Here is a 15282-nt window from a genome sequence, read left to right on the forward strand (position 1 = left end):
ATACATGGCCGTTAAACTGGATATGAGTAAGGCATATGATAGAGTGGAGTGGGTGTTCCTAGAAAAAATAATGGAAAAAATGGGTTTTGACAAAAGATGGATATCTCTCATTCTATCTTGCATTCAAACTGTCTCTTTTTCTATTTTGGTTAATGGTGAACCCCGAGGCAACTTCACCCCCAAAAGGGGTCTTCGCCAAGGGGATCCATTATCCCCTTATTTGTTCCTATTGTGTGCAGAGGGGTTACATTCTCTCCTACAACAAGCTGAGAGGTCGGGGGCAATCAAAGGAGTCTCGCTATGTAATGCAGCTCCAAAAATCTCACACTTGTTCTTCGCCGATGATAGCTTGCTTTTTTGCCGGGCAAATTCACGGGAGTGCACACACATCTTGGACATTTTGAAGCAATATGAGGAGGCTTCTGGGCAGCAAATAAACCGAGGCAAAACCTAACTCTTTTTCAGTCCTAATACTGAGCCAGTGATGCAAGATGAGATAAAAAACTTGCTAGGAGTGGCAACCACAACCAACTATGATAAATACCTTGGCTTACCCTCCTTTGTGGGAAGGGGGAAGAAACAAAGCTTCAGCTATATTAGAGAAAGGATTTGGCACAAAATGCAGGGTTGGAAGGAGAGGCTTTTGTCACAAGGTGGAAGAGAAGTCCTTATAAAAGCGGTTTTACAAGCCATGCCCACTTACACCATGGCATGTTTCAAACTCCCAAAAAGTCTATGCAAGGATATTGAGTCCTTAATTAGAAAATTCTGGTGGGGTTATAAGGGAGAAGCGCGGAAGGTACATTGGGTGGGATGGAAAAAATTATGCAAGCCGAAGTGTCAAGGAGGATTGGGTTTTAAGGAGATAGAGAATTTCAATTTAGCCATGTTGGGAAAACAGATATGGCGGCTGCTCCACAACAAAGACTCACTGTTTTACAAAGTCTTTAAAGCAAAGTATTTTCCCAATTGCACAATTCTAGAGGAGGGGGTGAAGGAGAAAGGTTCTTACGCTTGGCAAAGTATTTTGCAAGCTAGAAAGGTGGTTCGTTGGGGTTCAAAATGGCGGATTGGGGATGGGAAATCAGTTCAGATCTGAGGGGACAGTTGGCTGCCTGACTTGCATTCCAGCCGAGTCATTTCTCCTCAGAAGAATTTTCCCAACAACAGTCGGGTATGTGCCTTGATAGACGAGGAAAACAGGTGTTGGCTTGAAGATATTATACGTAATGAATTCCTCCCTCATGAAGCGGATGCAATCATGAAGCTCCCTTTGAGCTTAGAAGCCACGGATGACAAGCTAATTTGGGCTGAAACTCAGTCAGGACACTATACAACCAAATCAGCTTACCGAGTCTTATTAAGAAAAGCTGAAGAATCTTGTCATGGCCCCTCCAACCCAACGGCCCACAAACAATTCTGGAATGAGATTTGGTCATTGAACATCCCAAATAAAATTTGCCATTTCATTTGGAGGGCAGTTAATGATTCACTCCCAACAAAGAAGAACTTGCAGAGGCGGAAAATAGTGACAGACCCAACGTGTGATCAATGTGGAGAAGAAGATGAAGATTGCTTACATGCTTTGTGGGGCTGCCAATCAGTGAAGCATGTCTGGTGGGATTTTGAATGTTGCAGAAAATTCATATCAGAAAAGTTTGTAAGTTTCCGTGATTTATTTCAAGGAATTCTTGCACAAAAAAACCAACACATGGCTGAATTGTTTGCCTACATGGGATGGAGTCTATGGTACAATAGGAATGCAAAAAGAGTTGGGTCCACTTCCTTGCCAGGGGAAAAAATCTTCACTGATGCTGTGGAACGGCTACAAGAGTTCCATTCGGTGCAGGATCACTCAATACAAGATAACGTGGTGGTTCACTCAACCCATTGGCGGCCTCCACCACATCCAGCCTACAAAATAAACTTTGATGGAGCTACTTTCATTGAATCGGACACGACAGGTTTGGGTGTAGTAGCTCGTGACTCAGAAGGCATGGTTATCGCCTCCCTGTCGGAACGAATCAGTCTTCCACCAACGGTTGTTGAATTAGAAGCTCTGGCGTGCAGAAGAGCGATCCTATTCGCCATCGAATTAGGTCTCCAAGATGTGGTGCTTGAAGGTGATTCGGAGGTTATCATCAAACACCTCATAGCAGAACAGCCCTGTTTGACTACGTATGGACACATAATAGATGAAGCACGAAGCCTTTCAACCAGGTTGAGACAAGCATCATACTCTCATATTCGGCGCAAGGGAAACAAAGTAGCAGACCAACTTGCAAAACTAGCAAAAAGTTTGTATGAACCACGAGTGTGGATGGAGGACATTGATAATAATGCTCTGCAATATGTAATCCAGGACAGAGGCGTAATGCCTGTTTAATGAAAAGTACTGTTTCGTTTTCTCAAAAAAAAAAAAAAATTTTTGGTGTAGGCGGTAATTAAATTCAAAATCTCTTATTCAACCATCAGAGACTTTATCAGTTGAATTAATTAAAACCAATAAAATAAATTAGACATAAATAACTAATCACACCTAAAAATTTATAATTGGTGACAACTCCTAAAAATTGAAAGATAAATAAAAAAGGCTTACTAATGCGCACGCATCACTGTATAGTGTTTGCATAAGTCACAATCATCATACACGTGATCCCAGGAACATCCAAAAAGTAGTTGGGTTGGAGCATCTCCAGTGGTTTGGATAAGTCACAAACATTATACACGTGTTCCCAAGAGCATCCAAAAAGGAGTTGGGGTTACAGCACCTCCAATAATTTGTTTAAATTTTTGTACTTTTTAAAGAACGGTAATATTTATCTTTTACTCATTAACTTTTTTAAACATATATTCTAACAGATTTCTTATCATTTTTCAATCTCATATAAATATTATTTTTTTCTTCATTTTTTATTCGTTTTTAATATTTATTTTTTCCTTCTTCTATTCATTCTTAACAATTATATTTTTTAACAAAAAGTGTTATATTTACAATATTTTTTGTAATATTTTCATAAGAATCATTACAAAATTTTATATGGAAAGTTGTTATTAGTTCTAATTTGAACTCATCACTGAAATTATATTTTTACTCACCAATATTAGCGAATAACAATATGTTACTTAAGATTTATTGTGAAAATAGTGTAAAAATATTGTGGTAGCATTTTTAAATTGTCATCTCTTATTCTTTATATTATTTTTCCTTTCTTTCATCCATACATTTTTTTTTCTTAACTTTCTCTAGCTCTCTATAACAACAAATGTTCAAAATATTTATTCTAAGTTTTTTCTTCTTTTAAAAAAAATATTTTCATCTCTAAACCATATTTTTGGGTAAAAGATAGTACTGTTTAAAAGCTTCTTACTCTACAATTAGCGTAAACTTATAAGGGTATATAGAAAGTTGGTTAGGCTTATCGTCTCAAAGAGTGACTTTGTCTGGGCTTCAACTCCACCTCCTCTTATTGATAAGCTTATTTGGTGCAAATAAAAAGAAGGTTCATGTATAATTTCTCCTTTTTATTTTCCAAATATATGCAATACTTAAGATCAATTTGTACAATAAAACGGCACTCATGAAAATATTAATTAGTATTTTAATGTTATAAAACCCATAACATATCTATAATATTTTATTTATTTTCTAGGTTATTTTATTTTATATATCTGAGTAGGTTGTGTATTATTTTTTTCTAGCAAAAAAATCAACTTATAAATCTCATATAATTATTTACATTAATTAGATAAACCTCAAGTACGCTTATATTGGATTTTGTTAAACCCATAAAAAGATTAAACTATAAAAACTTTAAACTATATAGTAAATATTTGTGTGTTTAAAACTTTGAAGTGTAACTTGAAAACAATATTAGTTCATGATGTTTATCTTATAATTATTTTCAAATTATAGCACTTACACACATTTTATGAAAAACAATATATAAGCTACTACAAAAAAAATTTAAACTCATAACACTATTGAAAAATAACAATATTGTTGCATTTTTTTCTTGAATTATTTCTTTTTCTATTCTTACTTTTCTTTCATAAATTTTGACCTTAGAAAATATTGATATAATAGAAAAATCTCTCTGCGTGCGTGCATACATACATACATACATACATATATATATATATATATATATATATATAAAATATGAAAATGAACACATAACAAAGACATTGGAAAAAAACATAAATAAAATATATGAAACAATAGAGAAAAAAATAAGAACAAAGTTTAGTTACAAGATTGGTTGTAGTCTAAGGCTATGACCTTACTCAATATATTTTTATTGGAGGTAAATTTTGACAAATCGACCACTAGATTACATCCTCTTCTTATATCCTTCATGCTTGCAAAATTTCTAGAAAATTAAATATCAATAGCTATGTCATCAATAAATTGTTTAAATTACAAGTTTTTGTAGTTTAAATTTGTGCATAAAATATAAACTTATAAATCATATAATAAATAATATCCAATTGACACCCATTTGACACGTATATTAAGAGTATAAAGAATATGTAATTCAACGGTTAGATTTTCAAAATATATAATATTATTTATGAACTCATTGACTCTCTTTCACCCCAATCAAACTACCCTCTTCATTTGCATCAGTGTAAACCACTAGAGACCACAACAAATAATAATGAGTTCAACTTTGAAAGACCAAGCAGGTGGTGTTTGCAGCTGTACGAGGTGTTCTCTCCTTATTAGATCACTGCAAGAATGTGCCAAAAACAATATCAAATCTTGTTATCAAGCCAAGGAACTCTCTTCCAAATCTTCCTCGGCGGTTTCTGATAATAAGCTGAAACGCTCAAAGGAGGAGTCCATTAGAAAAATCATGTCCTTTTATTTCAATGCATTTAAAAAAAAAAAAAATTTGCTTCCGATTCCTTTGTTTTAAGGTTTAAATATGTTTTTGGTCAGCAAATTTTGGGGCCAAAATGGCCTAATACTACTATTTGGCAAAATATATTGCAATTTACCACTGTTTCTGAAATATATAAGGATCTACCACTATTTAAGAACTCAAGTCCCTCAAACTCGAGTTTGCCATGAAACTCGAGTTCTATTAAAATTTTCCACTTCAAAAACAATGAAGATCAGGAAGCTCCTTGGTCACAAAACCCTTGGCCTAAAGATATAGTAGCTTCTTCAGAAAGAATGATGAACTAGGGCACTTTTTGCATGTATTATTTTTGCATCATCTATGACGGCCCTTAAAATAATTCTTATATATGTCTAGGGTTGTGAGAAAAGAAACCCTACACAAATACATAGGAATATGCGTGTAATTAGATCTGAAAAGTTTGATTTTGTAATTCTTGGCAGATATAGCTTGTGTCGAGAATCTGTTGAGCTTCAACATTAAATCTCGATAGAAAGGATTCTGTTGAGACTTCTGTCGAGCTTTAATGAATAGCTCTTCTTCACTTGATTCTTAGTCAGATCTTCATAGTTTTAACACTTGACTTGAACAACATGTTTCTTGAAGTTTTAAATCCATTCTAGATCTACTCAATTACAAGTAAAATACGTTTTGTCAAAGGATTTGTCAATTACATAAAATATGTCTCTAACACTATTTAAGGAAATATAATTAAATAAATTTTTAATGGAGGGTTCAAATATAGAATAAAATTTTACTTCAACTACCTTTAAAAAAAGAACAATTCAACTAATATATTTATATATGTGAGTGATGTAGGACAAAATCTACAATTTAATTTTTGTAATTATTTAATTTTGATATTTTTATGAAAAAAAAATGTTGTGGGGCTAAGGGCCCAAATCACATACTGGGCCTTGGGTCCCGTCTAAGGAGGTAAGTAATCTGAAGACAAGCAAGTAGTACAAATTGGTTTAAGTCAGACTTTATGAACAGAACATGGATGGGAAGGTTGTCCGAGGAGGAGTGTCTCCTCAGACCGGCTAAGAATAGGTCAGACATAGGACCTAATGATCAAGGCAACCTCCTAGGATGCGTCAATGACAAGGACATACCCCAGAAACGTGTAAGAAAGAAGGAAATCTCAAAAAATATCTAAGGGAAAGTTGCTACTATTGTATTGAATGTACTGCAGTTACTTTTCTGGCCGCATTTATGTGGAGAAGACCCCTAAACAGTATTGCCTTGGCAACCGCAACTCACAGAAAGCCAAAGTGGGTGTTTGATGGGACATGTACTCAAGTAAGGGCTTAGATGATCAACAAGTGTGGGATCAAGATAACTCAAAGGGGGCTATATAATGGGAGAGACCCTCCTTCCAAGGAGGGCGGAAGAAAAAGGAGAGAAGAAAGAGGGAAGAAACACTGTAGCAATCTAGAACCAGACTTGTAGCAAAGCTTTGAGAATAATATTTAAGAATCTGTCTCCTTGGACTTGGCCAGGGACTCTTTTCTTTAGTGAACATCTATTATTTTTCATTTTATGTCATTTAAATCTATAGGCCAATTACTTAATTCACTAAACCCCAATTTTCCAACCCATTCTCTACAAATTTAATGCTTTGGGCTTTTTGGGCTTAAGTCCATACATCTGTTGGGCTAAAAGTTTAGACTAGGTCCTTACAAACGTTATTTTAGGTTTAGGTAATTTATTTCCTTATTTTTAAGTGCTTTTAATTTTTTTAGGTTAAATTTGGTTCCTATTATGGTTATGTATTAATTAGGAGTTATTTTAGAATATATTTTCTTGTCTGTCAAGTTTTACAGAGCCCTTAAATAGTTACCTAAGTTTGTAAACGTTTTTCAGTATTATTGATATTAATAAACTTTTGTGTATTGTTTTTCTGGTGGATTCTAGAACGCTTTCTCCTTATGTGTTCAAGGACCCTTGTGGATTCAATGAACCATCATGGATTCGAGGTTATTATCAAAAGCAAACGTGTTTTGTTTCTTATTTTCTAGAATATATTTTCTTGTTTGTGAAGTTTTACGAAGCCCTTAAATAGTTACCTAACTCTGTAAATGTTTTTCAGTATTATTGATATTAATAAACTTTTGTGTATTGTTTCTCTGGTGGATTCTAGAATGCTTTCTCCTTATGTGTTCAAGGACCCTTGTGGATTCAATGAACTCTCGTGGATTCGAGATTATTATCAGAAGCAAACGTGTTTTGTTTCTTATTTTCTAGAAGTAGACGTGTTTTGCTTCTTGATGCTTTCTGATCCTGCATTAGTGAGGCTTAGAAAGCTTGTGTGGCATAATAGTCTTCGATTTTATCAATGGTGAAGCTAGAAAAAGCCTTTAAACACCACACACACACACACATGTTATATATATACATAAAATATGTTTGTAACATGATCTAACATATGTTATTTTTTTACATTTAATAAAGTATTTAGATCTTTTCGATGGTCTAAGACATCGTTTTGGCCACCAATGTTGGTGGTCTGATCATCGGAGACACCAATCCAGCGGCAATCAAAATTAGTTTGTAGATACATTGGCTACTTTGACCTTAATGGTTGAGCTACCCAAGGGAATATGAACACGTCCTTTGGAGATTGAACAAAAGTATCAAGTTTAAGCTATATCCTTTGGGGACATGACTTTGCATAGAATGCAACTACTCATAATTGGGTTTATCATCATTCTAGCCGAAATAGAAGCATCATGTTTAACCTACATGAAGCACTGTGGATCCTTGCAAATTCCTTTTCCATTTGGAACAAGCAGAGGTTTTTCCTTGATGAATCATTTCTCCTTGCATGCAATTACACATTCAGGAATCACAAACTATTTCTGGGTTGCAATGCTGTTCTTAGCATTTCCTTATATGGAGAATTAATAGTGTCTACAGGCGTTACTATCACGTGTTATGACCAATTCGACATTAATAAGTCACATACCATCTGAGCTGATATCTTTTAGGTTTCATATTTCCATTAAAAATAACAAATTAATAGCAGTAGATTGTGATATCATTGGATTTTTTAACGATTCAGTCTTCTCATTGCAAAAGACGTATGTCTCAGAATGCATATAAACTTGCATAAGCCTTGAAAATATCCTTAATGGTACTAATTCTGGGTCAGGTTGTTGCCAGAGTTCGATCCCACCTGGTTTAGGAAATATTGATTTGATTCTTCTTAGTTCTGATAACCACTCAAATGTTCTTCAGTTCAACCCTTGTGACGCTGCTTTTGAAGTAGATGAAAAATCATTCAATTTTTCAACATCATTTTTTCAAAGTTTGTGTAGTTCTGAGACTGTTCTTTATGTGTGTGTGTTATTTGCAAAGAGTAACATGATTTAACATACGTTATTTTCATACATTTAATAAAATATTTACATTGTGTATATAACATTAATAAAATTTAAAGGATTCTTAACTACTAACCATGAAATCCACATTTATGGTTTCTTTTAAAAAGATTTTTTTTTTCCATATCTCTAATTTTCTAAAATCAATAAAAAATAAATAAAGAAGGTTTCTACTAAAAAGATTTATTATAGATGTTTATATTGGTGATAATTGCACCAATAAACTTCACATCAATATATCTATCCTTATAGGGAAAAATGATTGAGTTCCATAACTCCTTACATATTTCAACTCATCATCTTCACAATAACATAAGCAAAGTGAATTATTTCTGCAAACTTTTCAATGGTTGGATACAATAGTTCAAAACAAATATTTTATTTAAAAATTTTCCATGTTATGCATGGAAGGAACTTAAATTTTGCCATGCAATCTCTTTGTGATTTCTACAAAGGGAGACAATGGTGGGAAATGCATAAACATATGCATAAAAATATTTATTAATGTGTTTATAAGGTTTTTTTTTGAGAAAGATTAATGTGTTTATAAGGTGATATAACATTTGCATAAAACATAATATGAAATGTATTTTATATTAACCATCAATATGAAGTATAAATAATTTGATATTAATTCTTTTACAACCTATTGCAATGACAAACACGTAATTGCAATAAATATATCGTTGCAATAACTTGGTATCAATTATTTCATAGTCAATCACAGTGACAAAATGAATTAATTATTTATTACAATGAAGATATTATTGCAGTAATTTAATCCAATTTATTTTATTTAATTATTTGCAATCTATTACAACAAGTTTCGTGAAGTAATAATCTATACTTACAAGATATTCGAAATAGTAAATTGCATATTGCAACAATATATATATATATATATATATATCATTGCATCAAAGTTATTATTAAAATATTTGGAGTTTATTGCAACAAAAATTTTTGTTGCATAAACCTATTACCTCAAATTTTATTACAACATCTTGTATCAACTATTGCAATGACTCTAATGCTATTGCAATGGTTTTTTTTGTTGCAATAAACATTTTTTCTTGTAATGATCAATATGATATGCAACAGCAACATTCACACCATCTCTTCTGGTACAATAAAGGGCAAAGATCCTCTTCCAGTTTGGCCTGCCTGCTTTGCCGGGAACCATAGGGCTACAACACTACACTTAATAAATTATTAGTGATGTTCATCCGGGAGTTCATCAACTCGATCTCAGCACCCTTCAGTCTCAGGGTGGTGGAGCACCGTACAGCTGTACACGGACAAAACAGGTGCAAACATTTCCAGAATGGTGTGTTTAGAACAGGAGAAGAACGATCGGTTTTACTCGCACGGAAAGTCCCTCACGCACTTAGCCATTTAGCGCGTGATTAAGAGCGCCGTAACGGCCAGGTCAAAATCGTTACCAGTGAACGCGAGAAGCGGTTTGTATCTTTTGCTCACATCTAATGACGTGGTCGTTCAGGATTTTTGCAGACAAATTTGTGGGTTCCACTATTTTACATTACCGTCAGTCGTGGGGTACACGCACCTATTCGTGTGGGTGGGGAACTGTCAGAAGCTTTGTCCAGGTACCAGATTATATCCCGGGGCTTAAGCCGCTAAAGTCACCCAACGGTGACATGGGTGTGGATGGCATGGTGAGCGTGATTGGGCATGAGATTGCTGAGCTGGCAACTAACCCTTTCCTAAATGCTTGGTACGGCAGCGGGCATGGGCAAGACCTGAGCTTGAAGCTAGAGATAGCTGATTTGTGTGAAGGAATCTATGGTACCGGTGGTGGTGGGTCCTACACGGGACAACTACTCAACGGTGAGGATGGTGCTGTGTTTAACATGAATGGGATCAGATGGTGGTTTTTAGTTTAGTGGGTTTGGAATCGCGTGGTTAATTATTGTTCTGGACCAAATGCACTTGATCAGAATAGCAATACCAATACCGTTGGTCATAGGAGCATCTTTGCAGCAGATAACACTACATATTAAATTGAACAATGATGACTACAACAAAAAATGTCTATTACATCAAGTGTTAATACAACAAAATATGTATATAGTAGTTTTAGACAAAATATCGCAGCTACAAGTTAAAATTGTTGCAATAGTAACATAAAAGTGTTAAATTATTGAATCAACAATAATAAGTTGTAATAATTTATAATTTTCAGCTGTAATAGAAACTTTAATATATTAGGAAAAATTTTTGCAATAACTTAAAATGAAAGAATCGTTGCAATAAATTGATACCAATTGTTTTTGCAATCTATTGCAACGAAAATTTCGAATTAAAAGCTTATTGCATTGAAGTTACCATTGCAATAATTTGATATTAATTCTTTTACAATCTATTGCAATGACAAACACGTAACTGCAATGAATATATCGTTGCAATAACTTGGCATCAATTATTTCATAGTCAATCACAGTGACAAAATGAATTAATTATTTATTACAATGACGATATCATTGTAGTAATTTAATCCGATTTATTTTGTTTAATTATTTGCAATCTATTACAACAAGTTTCGTGAAGTAATAATCTATACTTACAAGATATTCGAAATAGTAAATTGCATATTGCAACAATATATATATATATATATATATATATTTATATATATCATTGCATCAAAGTTATTATCTAATAATTCTAACAATTCTAACACTTCCTCTCGACTCCCCTTTAATTTAAATGAAAAGTAGGGTGAAGACAAGGCTTTAATTAAGGATCTCGTGCTTTGATACTATGATAAATTACGAATTGTAAGTTTAAGCAGTGTAGAAGAATTGAGGGAATATAATTATTTAAACATTACTGATTGACCCACACTCCATTTCTACAATATAATTTTTTAAAAAAATTTCAAAAAACACTTAAAAAAAAAACTATTTTTTGAAAACAAAACCATAAAGTCAAATCCCCCACTATATATAAACCTCAGTTTCATTTGCTCCTCGCTGTCACAGTGCTCCTCTTTTTGAGCCCTATGATTGCATGGTGCCCATGGCCCCACAACAAAACCAAGGCTCAATTAGATTCAATCTTCGAAGACTCCAAGAAATTCGAGACCTCATCATCGGAGTTTGTCCACATGAAATACCACATGGGACCTGTCTTAACCGCCAACATAACCGTCCACACAATCTGGTACGACACGTGGCAACGTAGCCAAAAGAAGATCATCCGGGAGTTCATCAACTCAATCTCAACCATCAATTCTCGACACCCTTCGATCTCAGGGTGGTGGAGCACCGTACAATTGTACATGGACAAAACAGGCGCAAACATTTCCAGAACGGTGCATTTAGGACAGGAGAAGAACGACCGGTTTTACTCGCACGGAAAGTCCCTCACGCGCTTAGCCATTCAGCGCATGATTAAGAGCGTCGTAACAGCCAAGTCAAAACTGTTATCGATGAATGCAAGAAGCGGTTTGTATCTTTTGCTCACATCTGATGACGTGGTCGTTCAGGATTTCTACGGACAAGTTTGTGGGTTCCACTATTTTACATTAAAGTCAGTCGTGGGGTACACGCTTCCATTTGTGTGGGTGGGGAACTCTCAGAAGCTTTGTCTAGGCTTCTGTGCATACCCATTTGCCGTACTAGATTATATCCCGGGGCTTAAGCTGCTAAAGTCACCCAACGGTGACATGGGTGTGGATGGCATGGTGAGCATGATTGGGCATGAGATTGCTGAGCTAGCAACAAACCCTTTGCTGAACGCCTGGTACGGTAGTGGGCGAGGGCAAGACCCGAGCTTCAAATTAGAGATAGCTGATTTGTGTGAAGGAATCTATGGTACCAGTGGTGGTGGGTCCTACACAGGACAACTACTCAACGGTGAGGATGGTGCCGCGTTTAACATGAATGGGATCAGACGGTGGTTCTTAGTTCAGTGGGTTTGGAATCGCGTGGTTAATTATTGTTCGGGACCAAATGCACTTGTTCAGAATAGCAATACCATTACCGTTGGTCCATCACCACACTCTATTATTTTTCTTATATTTGGGTTTGTTTTTCTTTTTCTTCTTTTTTGGTGTTTTTATTAAGTGGGAGTTTGGGTTTTGGTGAGGATTGTTTGTTACTTTTGTTAATGTTTTTGATTTAGTTAAGTTTGTTTGTTCTGTAATAAGCATATTGTATATACTATAAAATTATTGTATATACTATACAGATAGATGGCATTTCCGCCTCATTTTTAAGTGAGTTGGAGTATTCTCATCTTCTATATAAAAAAAAAGAAGTCATTTTGACACACCAAAAAATTTACTTTATTATTTTAGTACATCATTTTACAGTATCTCTTACATCATATGTTTTATTCTTCAATTCTATACATTAAAATAAAATTTATAATACATTAAAATAATATATTAACTTCTCAATTCATAATACAAGTACACAACCAATAGACTATGGCTACCAACAAAAATCACCATCGGCATAAACCCATACCACTATCGCAACCATACCACCATCGGCACAAACCCATTACGAAATTGATAGCCACTTCCTTTTTCTCGATCGGTCGAGCAAGGCAGAACCCCACTTCCTTTTTCTGCAATCAGTTGGACTTAAACCTTGAAACAACCACTTTTAAGCGTTGCCTAAAGACCTAGACTAGGAATGTTTTGTTCTCGGTTTGCCAATGCAATAAAAATATGATTCTAAACATTTAAAGCTAAATTTTTAGAACCTAACAGATGTTATTCAGTAAAAATTTTTAATCTTTCACTCTTGAAAAAAAATAAATAAATAAAAGAAAGGAAAAGATCAGCACCCTTGTTATCTTGATGAATAATTTCATGCATCTCTTAAGCAAAAAAATGCAAGTTCTTTCAACTCCCCCACCTCATTTTATGACTCGGATTATTTCACTTAGAGTAAGACACATGCTAACCAATTTTGGGTGATATCTCAGCATATATGGTCAATCAAGATAAGATCAGGATAAAAATGATAAGGAATTGGAGGATTCAATTGAAGGAACTGTTTCTCGGTCAAGATCAACCTAATATATGTCCTGAATGAAAGAATTGTTGCAATAAATTGATACCAATTGTTTTTACAATCTATTGCAACGAAAATTTCGAATTAATAGATTATTGCATTGAAGTTACCGTTGCAATAATTTGACATTAATTCTTTTACAATCTATTGCAATGACAAACACGTAACTGCAATGAATATATCATTGCAATAACTTGGTATCAATTATTTCATAATCAATCACAGTGACAAAATGAATTAATTATCTATTACAATGAAGATATCATTGCAGTAATTTAATCCGATTTATTTTGTTTAATTATTTGCAATCTATTACAACAAGTTTTGTGAAGTAATAATCTATACTTACAAGATATTCGAAATAGTAAATTGCATATTGCAACAATATATATATATATATATATATATATGTCATTGCATCAAAGTTATTATTAAAATATTTGGAGTTTATTGCAACAAAAATTTTTGTTGCATAAACCTATTACCTTAAATTTTATTGCAACATCTTATATCAACTATTCGACAAATGTGTTTTAGCTCGCCGGGTTCAATAGCGTGAACTTTAACTCAAGTGAGGGCATGAATGTGCTGGAACATTAACTCAATTATGGTTGGCTGGGTGTGAATCTGGCTTCTTAACTGGCTCGCCCATTCCAAGCTAGGAGTTGAGCCTTGGGACTTGAGGGAAGGCCTCTGTGGGTCTCATGGCTCCTAGAGAAGAGGGTAATGCGTGAGGCCGGAATAATTGGAGGCCATATATGTCATTTTGTTTTGTTAGATCAAGAAAGTAGTCCTTGTATAGCTTATTTCAACTCCCTATGCAAAAGGCCACCATTATCATTGGCTATACTACCAATACTTCGCTGAGAAGGCAAAAACAATAATTTTTTTTTCCCTCTTGCTTCCCCTCTATATATAAACCTCGGTTCCATTTGCTTCACATGTAAAAACTCAAAAACACAAAAAACATCACTCTCACTCTCACTCTCACTCTCACTAAAATGAGCTGTGTTCCCCAGTATCCGGTGCTCCTTGCCGTCACAGTGCTCCTCTTTCTCAGCCCTATGATTGCATGGCGCCCATGGCCCCACAACAAAACCAAGGCTCAGTTAGATTCAACCTTCGGAGACTCCAAGAAATTCGAGAGCTCATCATCGGAGTTTGTCCACTTGAAATATCGCATGGGACCTGTCTTAACCGCCAACATAACCGTCCACGCAATCTAATTATTCATTGCGTTTATTAAGGGAGACAGGTCCCATGCCACGTGCCGTACCAGATTGCAATAATTTGATATTAATTCTTTTACAATCTATTGCAATGACAAACACGTAACTGCAATGAATATATCATTGCAATAACTTGGTATCAATTATTTCATAGTCAATCACAGTGACAAAATGAATTTATTATCTATTACAATGAAGATATCATTGCAGTAATTTAATCCGATTTATTTTGTTTAATTATTTGCAATCTATTACAATAAGTTTCATGAAGTAATAATCTATACTTACAAGATATTCGAAATAGTAAATTGCATATTGCAACAATATATATATATATATATATATATCATTGCATCAAAATTATTATTAAAATATTTGGAGTTTATTGCAACAAAAAATTTTGTTGCATAAACCTATTACCTCAAATTTTATTGCAACATCTTGTATCAACTATTGCAATAACTCTAATATTATTGCAATAGTTTTTTTCATTGCAATAAACATTTTTTCTTGTAGTGATATTAAAAGACAAGGCAACCGCCCTGCTCATTTGTTGGCTCAACATGCCAAGAATATTAGCAATTATGTAACATGGATGGAGGAAAATCCTTCACTGATTGAATCGCTTTGACTCAATATGTAATGTTTATATCTTTATCTTAATAAAGTTACAATTTTCATATAATAAAAAAATAGCATAACCCATTGCTAGGTC

At 34.2% G+C, this 15282-nt stretch overlaps 1 protein-coding gene and 1 pseudogene across 1 annotated transcript; both read left to right on the forward strand.

Annotated features, from left to right (window-relative positions):
• Positions 1-9508: 9508 nt before the first annotated feature.
• LOC126721326 (protein EXORDIUM-like 3) lies at positions 9509-10311 on the forward strand (annotated as a pseudogene).
• An 11-nt stretch (positions 10312-10322) lies between these two features.
• Positions 10323-14564, forward strand: LOC126721328 (protein EXORDIUM-like 3). Its single transcript, XM_050424377.1, has 3 exons — positions 10323-10340; positions 11268-12296; positions 14358-14564. Exons 1-3 carry the CDS (start codon positions 10323-10325, stop codon positions 14562-14564), a joined length of 1254 nt encoding a protein of 417 aa, XP_050280334.1.
• The last annotated feature ends 718 nt before the right edge of the window (positions 14565-15282 follow it).

This window comes from Quercus robur, chromosome 4 (assembly GCF_932294415.1).
Source record: "Quercus robur chromosome 4, dhQueRobu3.1, whole genome shotgun sequence".
Classification (NCBI taxonomy): Eukaryota; Viridiplantae; Streptophyta; class Magnoliopsida; order Fagales; family Fagaceae; genus Quercus; species Quercus robur.

What these genes read in the sequence shown, in the direction of transcription:
- LOC126721328 (XM_050424377.1), top strand. An exon ending in AGAATAGCAATACCATTACC is followed by an intron (nt 12,297 to 14,357) that starts GTTGGTCCATCA and finishes TGTGTTCCCCAG; the next exon opens with TATCCGGTGCTCCTTGCCGT.